Consider the following 17,478-nt stretch of genomic DNA (forward strand, 5'->3'; position numbering starts at 1 on the left):
AGCCATTTGGGCCTGGAGGTTTCTTTGTAGGAAGCTTTTTAAGTAACAATTCAATTTCTGTGATAGATATAGGATTGTTCAGGCGATCCATTTCTTCTACGGTGAGCTTTTGTATCTCATTAAATACATTCACTTGGGGCTGGTGTTGGGGCGTATGCGGCAAAGCCACCACCTGCAAGTACCAGCATCCCATGTGGGTGCCAGTTTGGGTTCAGCTGCTCCACTTCCCATCCAGCTCTCTGCTGTGGCCTGGGAAAGCAGTGGAAGATGGCCCAAGACCCAGAAGAAGCTCCAGGCTCCTGGCTTCGGATCATCCCAGCTCTGGTCATTGTGGCCATTTAGGGAGTGAACCAGCAATGGAAGACCTCTCTCTCTCTCTCTCTGCCTCTCTGTAACTTTGCCTTTCAAAATAAATAAATAAATCTTTAAAAAATACATTCACTTAATTTGTCAATTTTATTTGTGTAACATTGTTCACAACAGGCACTCACTGCTTCTTTAATATCTATAGAATGTCTTGTGTAGTAATAAATTCTAGTTTATTTATTGTTAATTTTGTGTCTTCTCTGTTTTATTCCTGATAAGTCTGACTGATCATTTACCAGTTTTACTGATATCCTCAAAGGATAAGCCCTGACTGTCATTGACTTTGTCTATTATTTCACTGTTTTTTATTTCACTATTTTCCTCTCTGGTCTGTATTATTTCCTGTCTTCAGTTTGTCTTGTGTTCCTCTTCTTTTATTGGCTCCTTTTTTAGAAGATTTATGTATTTGAAAGGCAGAGTAAAAGAGAGGCGGGGGGGGGGGGGAGAGGGAGAAGGGGAGGGAGAGGGGAAGGGAGAGGGGGAGGGAGGGGGGAGGGAGAAGGGGAGGGAGAGGGGAGGGAGAGAGAGAGAGAGAGAGAGAGAGAGAGAGAGAGAGAGAGAAATCTTACATCCACAGGTTCACTCTCCAAACAGCCACAACAGCCAAGGCCATTTGGGACGCAGTGTCCTAGGAGGTGACTTAACCTCCTGTGCACAGTGCTGGCTGTGGTTTCTCAAGGTGAAAGCTGAGGTCATTGGTGGGATACCTTTCTTTCCTAACATAGATATTCAGTGCTATGAGGTCCTCCCTCCACAACTGCTTTAGTGGCGTCCCGCAAATTCTAAAAGGGAGTACTTCCAATCTTCCTCTTGGCTCTGTCCCCTTTCATCTTTTCAGTGTGCTTTCCCTGCCCTCAGGTGAGTTCTCCACCTGCTTGTGCTCATCCCTGCTCTGCTGTGTGCCTGAGAAGGACCCTCTGATGCTCTCCACATTTCTCTCTGTGCAAAGCCCGCCTCCCTGCTTCTCTGCCCTGTGAACTCTGCTCTCTGTACGTGCTCTTAACTCGCTTATATCTGCACAATTCAGGGAGCTGTGTGCCGACTGGGTTCTCTCTATCTGAGCCATACCATCGATCTATGATAACTGTCTTAAAAACGATTGCTACTTATATATATATATATATATATATATATATATATATTTAACATTTATTTATTTGAAAGTCAGAGTTACACAGAGAAGGAGAGGCAGAGAGAGAGAGAGAGAGAGAGAGAAAGATCTTCTACCTGATGGTTCACTCCTCAGATGACCGAAAGGGCCAGAGCTGTGCTGACCTGAAGCCAGGAGCCAGCAGCTTCTTCTGGGTCTCCCACGTGGGTGCAGGGGCCCAAGGACTTGGGCCATCTTCTGCTGCTTTCCCAGGTCATAGCAGAGAGCTGGATGGGAAGTGGAGCAGCTGGGACTCGAACTGGCACCCATATGGGATGCGGGCACTGCAGGTGGTGGCCTAACCCACTATGCCACAGTGCCAGCCCCTTGTGTATGGGTTGTGATGTAAAAGGCATCTTGTAACATGGACGATGGTCAGGTTGTTACAGAAACACTGGACTAGGTGCATCATGGTTCAGTCCGGGGTGCAGCCTGCAGTCCATGCCTGCACTGAAGGGATCTGGGGGAAATGATTTCTATTTTATATTCCTATGCATATGCAAATTATATCCATATGCAAAGTGCTCATCTGCCACAAAGCTATGATCTGAGAATCCCCACAATGATCTTTGGGGAATACACAGTAGGCTTTGCAGCTGAGATTCATCTATGAGGGGCCAGCACTGTGGCGCAGCGGGTTAAAGCCCTGGCCTGCAGTGCCGGCATCCCACAAGGGCGCCGGTTCAAGTCCTGCCTGCTCCACTTCTGATCCAGCTCTCTGCTATGGCCTGGGAAAGCAGTAGAGGATGGCCCAAGTCCTTGGGCCCCTGCACCAGCGTGGGAGACCAGGGAAAGGCTCCTGGCTCCCAGCTTCGGATGGGTACAGCTCCGGCAGTTGCAGCCAGTTGGGGAGTGAACTAGTAGATGGAAGACCTCTCTCTCTCTCTCTCTTTCTCTCTCTCTCTTTGTTTGTGTCTCCTTCTCTTTCTGTATTTATTTCAAATAAATAAATAAAATCTTTAAAAAATAAAAAAATAAAAATAAAGACACTGGCCAGCCACATCAGGCTGCCCATTTGAGTCCATCAGCTTCTGATCCAGCTTCCTGCTAATGTGCCTGGGAAGGCAGCCAAAAATGACCCAAATGCTTGAGTCTCTGCCATCCACCTGGGAGACCCGGACTCTTGGCTTCTGTTTGGGCCAATGGTGTGTTTTCTGGCCATCTAGGGGAGTGAACCTGTGGATGGAAAATATCTCCGTCTCTCCTCTGTCATTTGCCTTTTAAACAATCAAATAAATATTTAAAAAAAATATTCATAGGCCTTAAAAAACAAAAAAGACCAAGTACCTACTGTGGACAAAGGAGTAGAGCAGGTAAGGGTGATTGGAAGCAGGACCACCAAACTTTTAGTGCGAGATATTCATCGGGATCCTTTAGGATATAAACATTAACAGGTATTCTATGCCCATCCTAATACAAATTCGGCCAACAGCCCAGCATCATTAACAATCTCTGGTCCACAGCTCACGCTGAAGGGGTCCATCCTCGTAGATGCTGCATCTACATCCCCCGGCCACTAGGGCGCAAAGGGGGCCCTTTCCGAGAAAAACAGGGCTGGGGGAACGACGTGGGGACCGCAACCACCCACACTCCCCTTCCCCGAGCGCCTCGCGTGGAAGACACCAGCAGCACAGGCGCAATGCTTATTGCGCGACCCGGCCAGGACAGACACCTTTGCCCTGTGGCCTCCCATCCGTGGCGATGGAGGCCGAGCGCGCTGCGGGGCTGAGGTTCGGCGCAGCCTTTCGGCGGCACCCAGGCGTGCCCAAGCCCAGAGACGACGCTGGGGCAGCCCCGCTCGCCTCGTCTTGCGGGGTCGGGGCCGGGGAGGGGGCTGCGGCGAGACTTCTGGGTGCTGCGAGGGCGAGAATTCTCGCGGTTACGCTCAGTGGCCCGGGATCCGCACCCTCCCCCCCCGAAGCTTTAGGTTGACTTGTCCTGTGTTAAGGCGGTGCCAAAGATCCGAGCACTCCCTGTCACTGTCAGTGTCTCGGGCCTTTCCAGCCCAGGCCTGTGCCGGCAGATCCGTGATCGTTCTAAACGTCTGGGAAGAGACCACCTGCGGTCGCCCTCTCGCGCGCTCTCTCTCTAGCGCGCGCGCGCGCGGGGACCCTGCTCGCCTTTCTCCCCGGCTGCAGCAGCAGCAGCAGCAGCAGCAGCTGGACGAGGTCGGGCGAGCATCTCACGGGCAGAGGGTCCGAGCCGCGCACGCGTCGGGCGCCGCCGGCTGCGCATCGGGCGCCTGAGCGCGCCCCCAGCGCTGCGCCCGCCGCGACCGCGGCCGTGGGCTGGCGCTCTCTCCCCGCGCGGGGGCACCAGAGCCCTCGCTAGTGTCAGGCACTGCGGTGCATTTTTTTCCCAGTTCCCTTTTTTTAAATGACTGCGGAAAAAACGGAGTCTCCGAGCCGCAAATGGGAAGACGGATTCTCAAACCAGGTTTGCGAATGGCCTGCAACCATCCTTGAACTGCGCCCGCGGAGCAGTTACGGGTGGGCACCGACCCCGCCGGATCGCCTCATTTGTCCCTAGTGAGCCCCCGAGGCTCTGCCCGCACCGGGCTTCTCTGTAGCTGGATGCATACCGTGCTCCGAGCGGCGCGGGCGCAGGGCACGCGTTCGTGCACCCCCGCGCACACCCGCACACGCGCAAGGTACGGCAGGGGCGCGCGGGCTCGGGGTGCCCCGCGTGGGGGTGGGTCTCGTGGGGGAGTGAAGCGACGGTCTGGGAATGGCTGCGGCCAGCCAGGTGGAAGCATGAGAGAACATGACGCGGCGCCAACGCATCGGACAGGCCGGCGTGGCTGCCGCGCAGTTACGGAGCCCAGCGCGCCACGCGCGTTCCCTACCTCTCACACGTCTCTCGCGGGCGTGTGGTGGCAGAAAACCCCAGGAGAAAGACCCCCCACTTAGGGAGCTCCGGTTGTGTTTGGAGACCACCCCACCTCCCCCTTCAAAAGCACCCAGGAGAAGACCTCCCCCCCACTCCCTCCCCAAACAACCCATCCCCAAATAGGTGACCCGGAACGGGGCGCGCGGGGGGGGGGGGCGCTGATCCTTGGCTCCCCGAGCAGAGCAGGTCCTGGCGTTGACAGCTGTGCATTCCGTGCTAGCGGAGCTCGCCGACCCTTTTTGGGCAGGGTGGGCAAAGGAGAACGCAGCAGGGTTGGAGAGTGGGGGATTCCAACAATAAGCATCAGCGCATTTTTTTTTTTCAAATTTAATTTTATTTTTTCAGAGCGGAACCCAGCCCTGTCCCCCGTCTACAAATGGGAGACGGACGGCCTCTGTAGGAGGGTCGGGGACCCGGAGGCGTCGAACCGCGGCGCGGCGCGGCCCGCGCACGCGCGCGTCCCCACGGCAGGCTGTGCGCGCGTGTGTGCGCGCCTGTGCGGGCTCCCACCGGCTGCTTGCGCTCGGCTCCTGGCCGGCGGCGCCGGTGCCTCCCTCCCCGCGCCCGCCCCCAGATTCCCCTCCCTTCCCCGTGGCTTTTGTCTGGAGGGTGTGATGGGCTTGTGTGTGTATGAGCGTGTGTGTTTTTGGATTTCAGACTAATTTTCTGGAGTTTCTGCCCCTGCTCTGCGTCAGCCCTCACGTCACTTCGCCAGCAGTAGCAGAGGCGGCGGCGGCGGCGGCGGCGGCGGCTCCCGGAATTGGGTTGGAGCAGGAGCCTCGCTCGCTCCCTGGCTCTCGGCGCTCGCGGCGCTCAGTCCCCCGGCGGCAGCGGGGAGCCTGGACCCTGGACCCGGGCGCCGCCGGCGGGCGTGAGGCGCCGGAGCCCCGGTGAGCAGCGCCTACACTCACTGCCCTCCCGTCGCCTCGGCCCTCGCCGCCCTCCCCGGGGCGGCCGCAGCTGCTGCCCAGGTGGGACGTGCCGCGCCACCTGCCCGCGCCCCCGCCCCGGCGCCCGGCAGCAGCCGCGACAGATTCTGCAGCATCATTCGGGGGGGCCCCGTCGCGGAGCCATCGCTGCCAGCAGTGGCCGCGTCCTCCCCCCCCCCCCCCGCGAAAGGGTCCCCCACCATCCTCCTCCCCCCCAACCCGGCCTGTGCCATGGCATCTTGTCTCAGGGACCCTTTCCCCGCCTCTCGTCCCTTGGCCTCAGCATTGAGGGAAGAGAGGGTGGGCGTGTTGGCGGCCCCAGCGGCGTCCATGCCATCCCCCCCCGGGGCAAGCCGATTCCCAGGCCAGAGCAGGGCGCTTCCCACCCCGTCCACAGTCTCGGGGCCGGGGTCGGGGTTGGGGTGCGGTGAGCGCGGAGGGAGAGTGCCCCAGCCCCCAGGGCGTGCGTGCGTGGGGCCCAGCTTACGCGCGTGTCTGTTTGTCCTCAGCCCCGGAGCGGCCCCGCGCGCGCCTAGCAAGGAGCCTGCGCCCGGAGACAATCCCCGGGAGCGCCGCCGGCCGGTGCCCCGCACGCCCCGGGCCATGCAGCGGCGGCCGCAGCGGAGCTCGGAGCGGCGGTAGCGCCCCCTGGGAAGCGGCCTGTGATGCCCCGGCCGCTGTGAACGGTGCTGCCCGCGCCAACACTTCCCGGAGCCCCGGCCACGCGGAGCCTCGGACACGCTCGACTCTGCGCGCCCGCAGTTGGCACCGAGGAATCCCGGAGAGCGGCGAGCGCGGGCAAGGCCTCCCCGCACGGGCGGCGGAGCGGGGAAGCCTGCCGCCGGTGCAGCTCGGGGACCCACACTTGGGCTTAACCCCCTAGGCGGCTGGGGATGTCGCTGTGGACGAGGTGGCATGGACCCACCATGGCGCGCCTCTGGAGCTTCTGCTGGTTGGCGCTGGGCTTGTGGAGGCCCGCTGTCGCCTGTCCCGCGTCTTGCACGTGCAGTGCCTCTCGGATCTGGTGCAGCGACCCTGTGCCCGGCCTCATGGCGTTTCCCAGGCTGGAGCCCAACAGTGCAGACCCGGAGAACATCACCGAAATGTGAGTTCTTTGCTCTCCTCGAACCGCCCCCCCACCATGGGCTCACTGGCCGGGTGGGTCCGGGCCAGGTCGTGGTGCTGGGCCATTGCCCCGTTACCTGTCTTATTTCCCCCAGCGGGAGCCTGTCTAGCACGGGCGAAGTGGGACACTTTCAGATAAGTTTTTAGGTATATATGTCAAGCTTATTTTTTAAAAAATCTATCTCTCTCTATATATATATGCACTTATATTCCTGGTGGGAAGGCATCCCATAAGGTATTTTATATTCCAAAGCTGTGCTGGGCTGTGCTTTGGCTTTCCCCTTTGCTGTAAGTTTGCTTTGGACGCCTTTAATTCATGGAGCACCACTGGGACGGTGTGTTAGGCAGGGTCCCAGAAATATGCATGAGAAAGGAGGTGAAAATTATGAAGTTTCTGACGTCTCCGGGAGTCTCTTGCCTTCACCTCTTTCTCTGAGGGTTGGAGTTCATCAGTTTCCCTTTGGAATCTCCTGGAGCAGAGATGGCCTTGCAAATGATCTGTAAGAGCAGTCCTGAGTGTGGAGTGCGGTCCTTGGGAGCCTGAGAGCCTTACTCTGGTTTAATTTGGAGCTGATTGTTTTTTCTTTCCCAGAGACCATTTGGCTGGGGAATCTTAATTGCCCATGGAATAAGCCCCTAGGTTGGACCAGAAAGCAGGGTGTAGTCTTTGATGAGTGCTGTCTCCCACCTGGGGCCCTGGAAGAGTCTGACTGCATGGGGCAGCAGAGATGTGTGTTTCTGTCCCCTCCCTACCTGGCTCCCGAACAGGAGCTCACCGGTCCTGTCGCCTGCTGTCCTGTGCTACCTCTCCTAGCGATGGATGGCGCTTTACCATGGCCTGTATTTTGTGACCCCGAGGTTTCATCTGTCCCCTGGAAGGGAGAGGGAGGCAAAGTTTGTGCCGGTTTTCCTGACCGAGGCTGGTGTTCAGCCTTTGAGGAGGGCTCGGGCTGTGGCCTTCCGGTTGGCGAGTGCGCATGCATGTTCCCCCACCCCCACCCACCCCACACACAGAACAGGCACAACCATGGTTCCTGCAGCCTAGGTGATGGAGATAACCTGTTTTGTACTGTAAGTAAGAGACCGGACTGGTCCCCGTTGCCTGTTCCGCTGGTAACGAAAGGCCCAGGGCTGAAACCACAAGACAGCTTAGTCTTCTTGGCACAGTGCTCAGCGGCCAGGCAGGAGAGGAAGGGTAGGGCCCCCACTGTGCTGGCCCTGCGCCGGGCCCAGTCGGGGTTCTGCAGGCTGAGCCAAAGTGTCTGTGGCCTTTGTCGGAATCGGTGTGTCTTTCTCAGGAGATGGGGTGTCAGGAGTCAGATGGAGGGGGCCGCACAGAGTTCAGAGATTCGCAGCGTGCATGGACACAGTTAGTACTATTCTTAGTACTATTCTGTTTTGCTTTTGGTGTGGTTGGTTTTGAAATCCTGTATAAGATGATAGATGTATAATGAAAGAAATGAGATAGGGCTAATCAATCATTTTCACTTCATTTTTTTTTTTTTTTCACTTTAAGGCCATCAGCTTGGAAAAAAAAAAAAGAAAAACTGTCTTTAAATTGAAAAAAAAAATTGTTTCAAACCTGCCTGGTATTTTCTGCCTGATATGAGAACTCAGTAGATTAGAACAGAGCTTTCTTTTACCTGTTCTCAAAACAAACATTTTGTTGCTTCTCTCGTATCTGATGGTCAGTGATTTTCAGATGGAGTTAAAAAAAATTGACTAAGTGTTTGTCGGAGTCAGTCATTCTATCACGCCACTCCTAATTTCTACTCTGATTTTTTTTTCCTTTTTGATTTGAAAGCCCAGTAGGACTGGGGGAGTTGAGAGGTGTGTAGGGCTGGGTGTGCAGGATTGAGGAATTAGTTTGGGAAAATGAGGCAGGCTGGGAAATGGAGCCTCCGCAGGAAGTGTGCTCCTCTACCCTGTCCCCTCCAGCCGCTGGGTGTCCTGCCACCTTCCTCTGTAACACCCATGGCCGTGCTTGTTGGCAGAGCCCTTCGTCGAAGTCTTTTGAATTCTGCTTTTTTTTTGATCTCCAAATGACATCAGTAGATGAGCTGGTTTCGCTGTCATACTTGTATGACACCATCTGTGCTCCCTTTCTTACATATTAATATTTGCTGGAACAGCTTTTAAATTCTTGGCCAGTGGGTACCAGCTACAGTGGGAACCAAAGTACACATTTTTTTTTAAACTTTGTTATTAGTCCCAGTGGTGTTCCTAAAATAACCTGTTTTAAAGTTCTGGTTTAATGGTGTGGAGCTGAAGTTGCAGCTTTCGGATTTTTTGAACAGGGATAATGTAAATAAATCGACTGTGATGGGCAAAGTGGGGATTTGAAACTTAGTTCTTGCTTTATTATAGATATCTAATCTCTATCTGGAACCACTGTACCCAGTGGAAAGACATTCAAAAAATAGGTGCCCAGATTAATCAGGAGGTAGTTAGGTACATTGTTATGTGCAGATTTTTTTTTTTTTTAGAAAGATGTATTTATTTATTTGAAAGTCAGAATTACAGAGAGAGAAGGAGAGGCAGAGAGAGAGAGAGAAAGAGAGAGAGAGAGGTCTTCCATCTACTGGTTCACTCCCCAATTGGCCACAATTGCCAGAGCTGTACCAATCTGAAGCCAGGAGCCAGGAGCTTCTTCTGGGTCTCCCACGCAGGTGCAGGGGCCCAAGGACTTGGACCATCTTCTACTGCTTCCCCAGGCCATAGCAGAGAGCTGGGTGGGTGGTGGAGCGGCTAGGACTCGAACTGGCGCCCATATGGGATGCCGGCACTGCAGGCAGCGGCTTTACCCGCTATGCCACAGCGCTGGCCCCTATATGCAGATTTTTAGCTAATCTGACCATTTGCTGTCAGCCTCATTGCTGGAATTTATTTTATTAAAAGTCTCCCCATCACAGTTCTTGTCTTGTGCCCTTTGCCCACTAACGTGCTAGATCTCCGTCTGTGTCTCTCTTATCTGTAGAGATATCTCATATCTGCCCAGCAACTGCACTGCTGAAGTGACAGCTTTGGAAATGATTAGAACAGGGCAGTGCTAAATGGAAGTTAAAAACAGTCCCAGTGTCACGTGTAAGTGGCATTCAAGAGTGAAGCCCGTGGCCCAGAGTTATGTAACAGGCCATGGAGGTCCCAGTTCCCTCCAGTGCCAGAGTGCGTTGCAAAAGACAAGTTCTGTGCATCCTATAAAAGGCATGGCTGAAATAAATTGTGCATTTATTTCTGTATGTGCTGACAAACACGTAACGTAAAATGCCCCATCTTAACCATTAAGTGCACAGTTCAGTGGTGCTGAGTCTAGCGACATGGCTAGGGGAAAGGCTGCAGTTTTATAAGTACATGTTTTAGACGAGTCTTTTCATGAATTTCTGGGTGACATTCACCAATTTGGGGGAGTGATATTGGGGAAAATTTGACACTTTTCCGCTTAGCACACGTAAGTAGAATTTGCAGCTTCTACTGTCAGAGCGCCTCTACGTGCAATTTATTGTTGGCCTGGTTAAGCAGCTGTAATGTTAGGCCATTAATACATTGATTTTGGCCCTCTCACCTTAATAAGCTTTGCCATCGTGATTAATCGTACTTTAAAAAAAAAAAAAAAAAAAAAAAAAGCAACCCTGGCATTGACAAGGATCCAGCGAGAGGCCTCCGTTTTTATTACTCTGCTGTTTATTTCTGAACGCCTCCGCTGGGGGTTCTGGGACTTTGGTTGTGCTTTATATGCATTTAAGAACCATGCATTTAAATGTCGAGTGTGGTTACATAAGCCACACTGGACTTGTTAATAAATAAGGCAGTCTAATTTACATCATTCATTATTTAATGCAGTTTGCAAGCCAGAGCTGAAAACATGCTGGCTTCAGAGTGTGGGTTCTTACAGCGCTCAGCGCAGCCCAGCCACGTGGTGTCTTTTCCATCTCGTACTTTCCATCTCCGCAGTATGGAGAATTTTTTTTTTTTTACATGGAGTACAACAATTGTCCCCGTGACCTTTCTGACCCCACTTTATCCCTCCTCCCCCCCCCCCCACCCATCATTGACAATACAGGAAAATGTGTTTGCTTTTTTTTTTTCTTTCTGTGAAAAGTGATATTTCCTTGTGGGAATTCAGAACACTAGAGTTAAGAGAATTGCCTGGCTTATATGTTGCTACAAGCAAGTAATGGGAGGTTGACACCACGTGGTCGAAGCTCCTTAGCGCCGAGTGTAGTCTGTTTAAGGTCTTTCACTGGTCCTCTGCTTGTGTCTACTTCACTGCTCCCTTGTAAAGACTTTGTCTGAGCTGAAGAATTGGCCGAACAGCTGAGAGTGGAGGTCCCTTTTTCCCTAGGAACATTCTGTATGATCTCTTTGACTATATCTAGGTCATAGGACTGGAAAACCTAAGAGTGTTTGTTTAGCTGGGGAAGGGGATTTGAATTTCTTTTCTTTTTTTTTTTTTTCCTTCAGTCCAAAGCAAGTGTCTCCAGTTTTAACTCATCACTCATCTTGCCTGTTTGTTAGGGAGTGAAATATTATCACACCATTATGGGATGCTGTATGCTTTGATTGTCCTTCAGGGTCACCATGGCACTCTCTCCAGAGAGCTCCATGTAGGTTCAAAATGCCAATTTTTGGGTCCCTCTTGATGCCTGTAAATCAATGGGAGGATTTGTAGGAGAGATTGTTTAGCCACAGCAAACTTTTTACATGCTTGATATGTGTATGAGAGAGAAGAGAGAAAAAAAAAAAAACAAAAACAAAAACCTGGACCTTGGACTATTAATAGCTGATTGATCATTTTCATAATCTACTTGGTCAAGCTATTTTAAAACACAAATCCCACCCCACCCCACCCCCAACCTCTCCTCAGATGGCAGTAGTCTGAGCCCTGCAGTGGCCTGATAATTTTAGCTGCACATCTGATTGCTGATCGATCGCCATTAAAAAAGGCAAGATTCCACATAACCAGGGTGCCTTCTCACCACTTACTTTGCTCTCTGGGGTGTCCAAGGGACTGGGAAGTCATAAATATTGATCTGGGAGATGAATGAGTGAATATTCCTGAAGTTATAAAGACCCTGTGGAGAACAGTAGTGCATCGATACTAAGTCCTTTCTTTACTTAGTTGTTTTAATGCATCATGGAAAGCTGGAGTCGGGAGAGCTCAGAGCCATTCCCGCTGTCCCCACGAGCCAGTTCCCTGATGCTGAAGTCCCAGCTTCAAGCTTTTGGGCCTCAGTTTGTCGGCTGTAAACTGAGGGCTTTGGATGTGATGCTCAGACATGGTTCCCGGCTCTGGAGTTGCAGTTTCAGCTGTGGAGCTGGTGCCGTGTGGACATCAGCGGCGGTCTCAGTGGGCAGCCCTGGCCGACCTGAGGATCTGTGGTGTCAGGGTGTCAAGTGGGCCTGTGTCGAGGTCTGCTCTCAACTCCCTCAAACCATCTCTTTGTTGAGAGCTGCTGACGTGGCTGGTGGCATCTTAGTACTGGGCTGCTATGTCCGAGATCCCGGGCCGTGTTTAGGAGGGTCCTTTCCAATCAAGACCTTAGAAGAAGGGGCCTTAGAAGTGCTCCAGCTTCCTGTTTGCAAAACAAAACCGAAAGGCGATGAAGAGAGGGCCAAAGGCCACGACTCAGTCAAGGCCTAGGGGAGACTCAAGTTCTTTCCCCTCACATCCAGATGAAAGCCATGGCCTCTGCTCTGGGGAGACCCTCCCTGTCTGCAGCCTCGCGGGGGCTGCCTCCCTCCAGCCTGCCATTCTCAGAGTGTTGGCAATGGGAGGGTAAGCTTTGAAGGATTCGGTCTTGCCAACCTGTGTCTTGGAAAGATAAAATAACTCAATGTGCATGGACTACTGATCCGGAAAGCAATGGCCTTATCTTTCTATAAGAAGACAGGTGTTTTGTTGTTGTTGTTGTTTGTTTGTGTTTGATTTAGTTTCCTAGGAGTGCTTTCTTTTGCTTTTTTTTTTTTTTTTTTTTTTCAATTTCAAGTGTTCCTCTTCTTCAGCCAATTCCCATGCAAGATTTGGGCTGGGAAGAAAAGCTTTTACGAGTTGGCATCCATAAGGGGTGCTGAGCCCGTGTCTGCTGGAGCCCCCTGGGGAGCTGGGGTTGAGGGAAAGCAGAGAGGGGACAGCATGGAGTCTTTGCCCGTGGAGTCTTCGCCACCTTCAGGGTGGGGGTTGTGTAAGCAGAACAACTCACAGTCCTTTATCCATGTCTCCTTGAGCGCCCGCAAAAGACCTGTGGCCAGAGAATGTGAAGTCTTTCCTGACTTTTTTTTTGTCCCTGCCTTTTCAAGGCTCTAAAGAGTGATGACTGAGCCCAGCAGCTGAGCCAGTGAACAGCCCTCAGGACTGTTGACCCACACCTAGCGTCTGTCCAGTTCCTGGGCCGTGTGTGCCAGTGGCCTCCTCCTGGACATTTTTAGGATCGGCACACTTTGAGACACACCTGTGGCCTGGGCCTGGGCCTTTCCCCTGGACACCTGCTTTTCCAGATTTACAGCTTCACTCTGAAGCCCGTGGGAGGGTCTGATCAGCCTCTCTGGGCTGTCAGGTTCATTGGCTTATCTGGGTCTTTGTGGTCAAGCGGACCATAATTAGGGCTAGAACCCCAACTGATGTCTCATTTAGGGCCATGGGTGGCCCCGTTGCTCCAGTTCAGCCTCTAGAGCTTAGACAACCCCAGGGAAATCTGGGGATTTAAATAGACGTCCACATGAACCTTCATGGCCGCTGGAAGGGGACAGTCAGGGGCTTTAACTTGTTTTCCATCTCCCTCATGAACATTCAGCCCCTCTGTGATCTGGTCCACAGGGAAAACATAAATGGTTTGGGTGCCTTTGATAATACTGCATCTTCTCATACAGAATAAACATGTCAATCACTCATCACTTACAGTCCCCTTTTCTCTCAAATAAGAACCAATTGCTTTCCAGTGTTAAATTTATAGTCCAAGAATTGCCCAGGCACGCCCATGTGCACACACACTAGAATGTTTGTATGTGTACCATGTGTGTGTGGATAGATAAGTCCACATATAAAACTTGACTTGTACATGCTCCTTTTGATTTGATTTTCTTGAATTGTAAAATTTTTCTAGTAATTGAGAACTCACGTTCTTCAACCAGTCTTTTAATTTTGTTTGAATTATTCTGGATTTTTTTTCTGAGTCAAGTTCCTGTGTGGCAGTGCCTTGGCCTTGTCCCCTAGACTGGCCACCCAGAGACACCTGGAGCAGATAAGCTCATTCTTTGATCCGCTCTCAACTTGAATGAAAGATGTAATTTAGATGGAAATATATTGGAATTCAACCTCTGAAACAGTGGAGTTTAAAAAGAGAGGATTTCTAATCTCTGATCTTAGTGACTAACATTGTTTCTTTTTTTATCTTTTTTTTTTTTTTTTTAATCTGAGAGGTAGAGTTACAGACAGTGAGAGGGAGAGACAGAGAGAAAGGTCTTCCATCTGTTGTTCACTCCCTGAATGTCCACAATGGCCAGAAGCTGGACCGATCCAAAGCCAGGAGCCAGGAGCCAGGAGCTTCTTCTGGGTCTCCCACGTGGGTGCAGGGGCCCAAGGACCTGGGCCATCTTCTGCTGCTTTCTCAGGCCATAGCAGAGAGCTGGATTGGAAGTGGAGCAGCCGAGAGTTGAACCAGTGCCCATATGGGATGCTGGCACTGCAGGCGGCAGCTCTACCTGCTATGCCGCAGCGCCGGCCCCAACTAGCATTGTTTCTGTGTCATAGATCCCAGAGTCCCTTGCTGTGAGGTGGCAGAGGGGCCTCTGGCTGCAGTGTCCAACTCTTGCTCATTGTGGGACAGGTTGCTTCCCTTCTGTGGTCATGGCTTACTCATCCGTGCCATGAGTGAGCAGGGGTGGGAGTGCTGGCTGAGAGAGCTTGACAGGGCAACCTCTAGGCCCCCTGGCAAGGTATGATTGATTAACAAAAATGAAGAAATCAGGCCGGCGCCGTGGCTCACTAGGCTAATCCTCCGCCTAGTGGCGCCGGCACACCGGGTTCTAGTCCCGGTCGGGGCGCCGGATTCTGTCCCAGTTGCCCCTCTTCCAGGTCAGCTCTCTGCTGTGGCCAGGGAGTGCAGTGGAGGATGGCCCAAGTGCTTGGGCCCTGCACCCCATGGGAGACCAGGAAAAGCACCTGGCTCCTGACTCCTGCCATCGGATCAGCGCAGTGCGCCGGCCGCAGCGCGCCGGCCGCGGCGGCCATTGGAGGGTGAACCAACGACAAAAGGAAGACCTTTCTCTCTGTCTCTCTCCCTCACTGTCCACTCTGCCTGTCAAAAAAAAAAAAAAAAATGAAGAAATCAAGCTCCTCTTAAGACAAACATAACAAAGTCGAAACCAAGCATTCTTTTTGATTTTAAAGATTTATTTATTTATTTGAAAGTCAGAGTTACACAGAGAGAGAAGGAGAGGCAGAGAGAGAGAGAGAGAGGTCTTCCATCCACTGCTTCATACCCCAATTGACTTCAGAGGCTGGAGCTGCGCCGATCCTAAGCCAGGAACCTGGAGCTTCTTCCGGGTCTCCCACGCAGGTGCAGGGGCCCAGGACTTGGGCCATCTTCCACTGCTTTCCCAGGCCACAGCAGAGAGCTGGATGGGAAGTGGAGCAGTCGGGACTTGAACCGGTGTCCATATGGGATGCTGGCACTGCAGGCTGCAGCTTTACCTGCTACACCACAGCGCCAGCGCCAGCCCCCAAGCACTCTTTACAGTTTGCCATTTGTTGCGCTGCAAAGCTACCCTGCCCAAACTCTAAGAACATTATGGACTATTATGCTACTTGGATATTTCTTCTTGCACCCCTGGAGCTAGGGTCTGTCCCGCCGAAAGTCCTGTATGGAAAGGCCACTTCTAGTGCAGTGGCGTTGGCAGGTGGGGCCTTCGGGAGGTGGGGTTGGGTCACAGGATGGAACCAGTCGGCGCCCATATGGAAAAGGCTGGAGGAGGGCCGGCGCTGTGGTGTAGTGGGTTAAAGCCCTGGCCTGAAGCGCCGGCATTCCCGGCGGCTCCCGGCGGCTGCTCCTCTTCCGATCCAGCTCTGAAAAACTCTTGGGTGGTGTATTCCAGTGCTGCAGCTGAGCTTGGGCTTGATAAGTTAACCACTTCAGAGAGATGGAAAAGTATGCAAAACTGCTATTCAAATACCGCAGGAAACTCCAGGCAGGGAGAAAGGGCGAGGGGTTTGCTAGGATTGGGATATGAGTTGTCCCCAAAGACTCATGTAATAGCAGTGAGAGAGATCGTGGGACCAGTATGAGCTAAGGCCTTTAAGCAAGTGAGTCGATCGCTGGGGTACTACCATCATGAACCAATTAATGTCTTTCTAGAGAGTGCTGGTTAGTTCTCTGGAGACTGGATTAGGTCACAGAATTGAGTTAGGCCTTATGGGACTGGATGATTTATTGCAAGAGAGAGCTGTACAGTCAAGTGGGTCAGCCTCCCCTCCCCGCCTCTCTCACACTTGTGCCTCTCACTTCTGCCCAGAAGCCAGGAGGCAGGTGCCAATGCTCTCAGATTTCCAGAACTGTGAGCCACGCAAACCTCTTTTCTTTATGCTTTACCCAGCCCCAAGCATCTTGGGGCAATAACAGAAAATGGGTTAAGAAGGGATTCAGACCCTTGGGTGCTAATCCCTGGAAGGTTCCCTGGTTCTGAATCAGCCGGCTGCAGACACAGGCCTTGCCTTTTTGGTCTGGCCTGCCGCTTGCCTCCAGAGCCTGCCCTAGCACTGTTGGTGACGAAGCAGCACAGGTCTCCTCTGTGGGTTTGCCCTAAGTCCAACCCTGCAGTTCAGGCCCGACAGTTTAGTACTTCCTTAGCTGGCTGGCCAGTTCCTTCCATGGCTTTCCACTAATAGAAACAGGCCTTTTTTTTTTTTTTTTCCCCTTGCTGGGGGGGATGGTTTTTTAAATGAGCACTGTACCTTCTCTCTATGCCATTGCACAAGCTAATTTAGATGTGTGTATCTGGTCAGAACACCTGCCACTATATGTGTTGTTTGTGTGCGTGTGTGTGTAAATTTTTCAGCACGGTCCTGGTGCAGTTTTGTGGATGGGGCTTCTAAGGGCCAGTCTCTACCTTCTGTGACCACCAGAGCAGAAGCCTTCGTTGAGATCAAATCTCACCCTTGAGCCCCTCAACTTTCCTTTTCACCCTGGCTGACATAACTTGTCGCTCATTTTCCGATTGTTCTGTGGGTTGGCTGCCGTCTAACTCAGAGTTCGCGCAAGCGTTCGTTCAATTCCACAGAGTACTGAGGATCCTGGGAGGCTACGCAGCAATGGGGTACTCTGCCTGGACAAGCAGCTCCTACATGACTTGTATCTGGTGAGAGAGACTGAGGCTTGTACATCTAAACATGTCCAGCCGTGGAGGCATTGATACGTAGATTGCAACGAGCAGTCCCTGAGCCTCACATCCCAGCGAGGCAGTAACTCAACGGAGTTTTGGTCTCTTCTTTCCGTCAAATGACTTCTGATGCTCTTGTGGCTACATCATGCACTTGGGCTGCGTTAGAGCGAGCTGCCTGTACCTATAAACAAGCAGTCCCTTGCCTCGTTGCGGACAGAAGGGCTGAGTGCCTTTTAGCTGAAATTGGTCACCTCAGCTCTTCCCCCGTGTCCCCAGGATGCTCACTTTTTTTTTTTTTTTTTTTAATTTTGAAAGTCAGAGTTACACAGAGAGAGAAGGAGAGCCAGAGAGAGAGAGAGAGAGGGAGAGAGAGAGAGAGAGGTCTTCCATCTGCTGGTTCACTCCCCAGATGGCTGCAATGATCCAAAGCCAGGAGCCAGGAACTTCTTCCGGGTCTCCCACATGGGTGCGGGGGACTTGGACCTTCTTCCACTGCTTTCCCAGGCCATAGCAGAGAGCTGGATGGGACATGGAGCAGCCACGTCTCTAACTGCACCCTTATGGGATGCTGGGCACTGCAGGCCAGGATGTTAAAACACTATGCCACAGCACTGGCCCCTCTCTCTCTCCCTCTCTCCCTCCTTC

At 52.4% G+C, this 17,478-nt stretch overlaps 1 protein-coding gene across 7 annotated transcripts in view; it reads left to right on the forward strand.

Annotated features, from left to right (window-relative positions):
• The first annotated feature begins 3,500 nt into the window (after positions 1–3,500).
• Positions 3,501–17,478, forward strand: part of NTRK2 (neurotrophic receptor tyrosine kinase 2) — a 387,985-nt gene continuing 374,007 nt past the window's right edge. For 5 of the 7 annotated variants that reach the window (XM_051833735.3, XM_089315550.1, XM_089315559.1 and 2 more), the window contains exons 1-2: positions 3,501–4,166; positions 5,844–6,439. In XM_051833735.3, the coding sequence (XP_051689695.1) occupies positions 6,228–6,439 (212 nt within the window). In that variant the 5' untranslated portion in view covers positions 3,501–4,166; positions 5,844–6,227. Of the gene's footprint in view, positions 4,167–4,905; positions 5,296–5,843; positions 6,440–7,447; positions 7,531–17,478 lie in introns of those variants that run through there. The other 2 variants (XM_089315572.1, XM_051833736.3) reach the window with 2 other exon arrangements.

Source organism: Oryctolagus cuniculus, chromosome 1 (genome assembly GCF_051225735.1).
Source record: "Oryctolagus cuniculus isolate XC-2025 breed Fujian yellow rabbit chromosome 1, ASM5122573v1, whole genome shotgun sequence".
Taxonomy (NCBI): Eukaryota; Metazoa; Chordata; class Mammalia; order Lagomorpha; family Leporidae; genus Oryctolagus; species Oryctolagus cuniculus.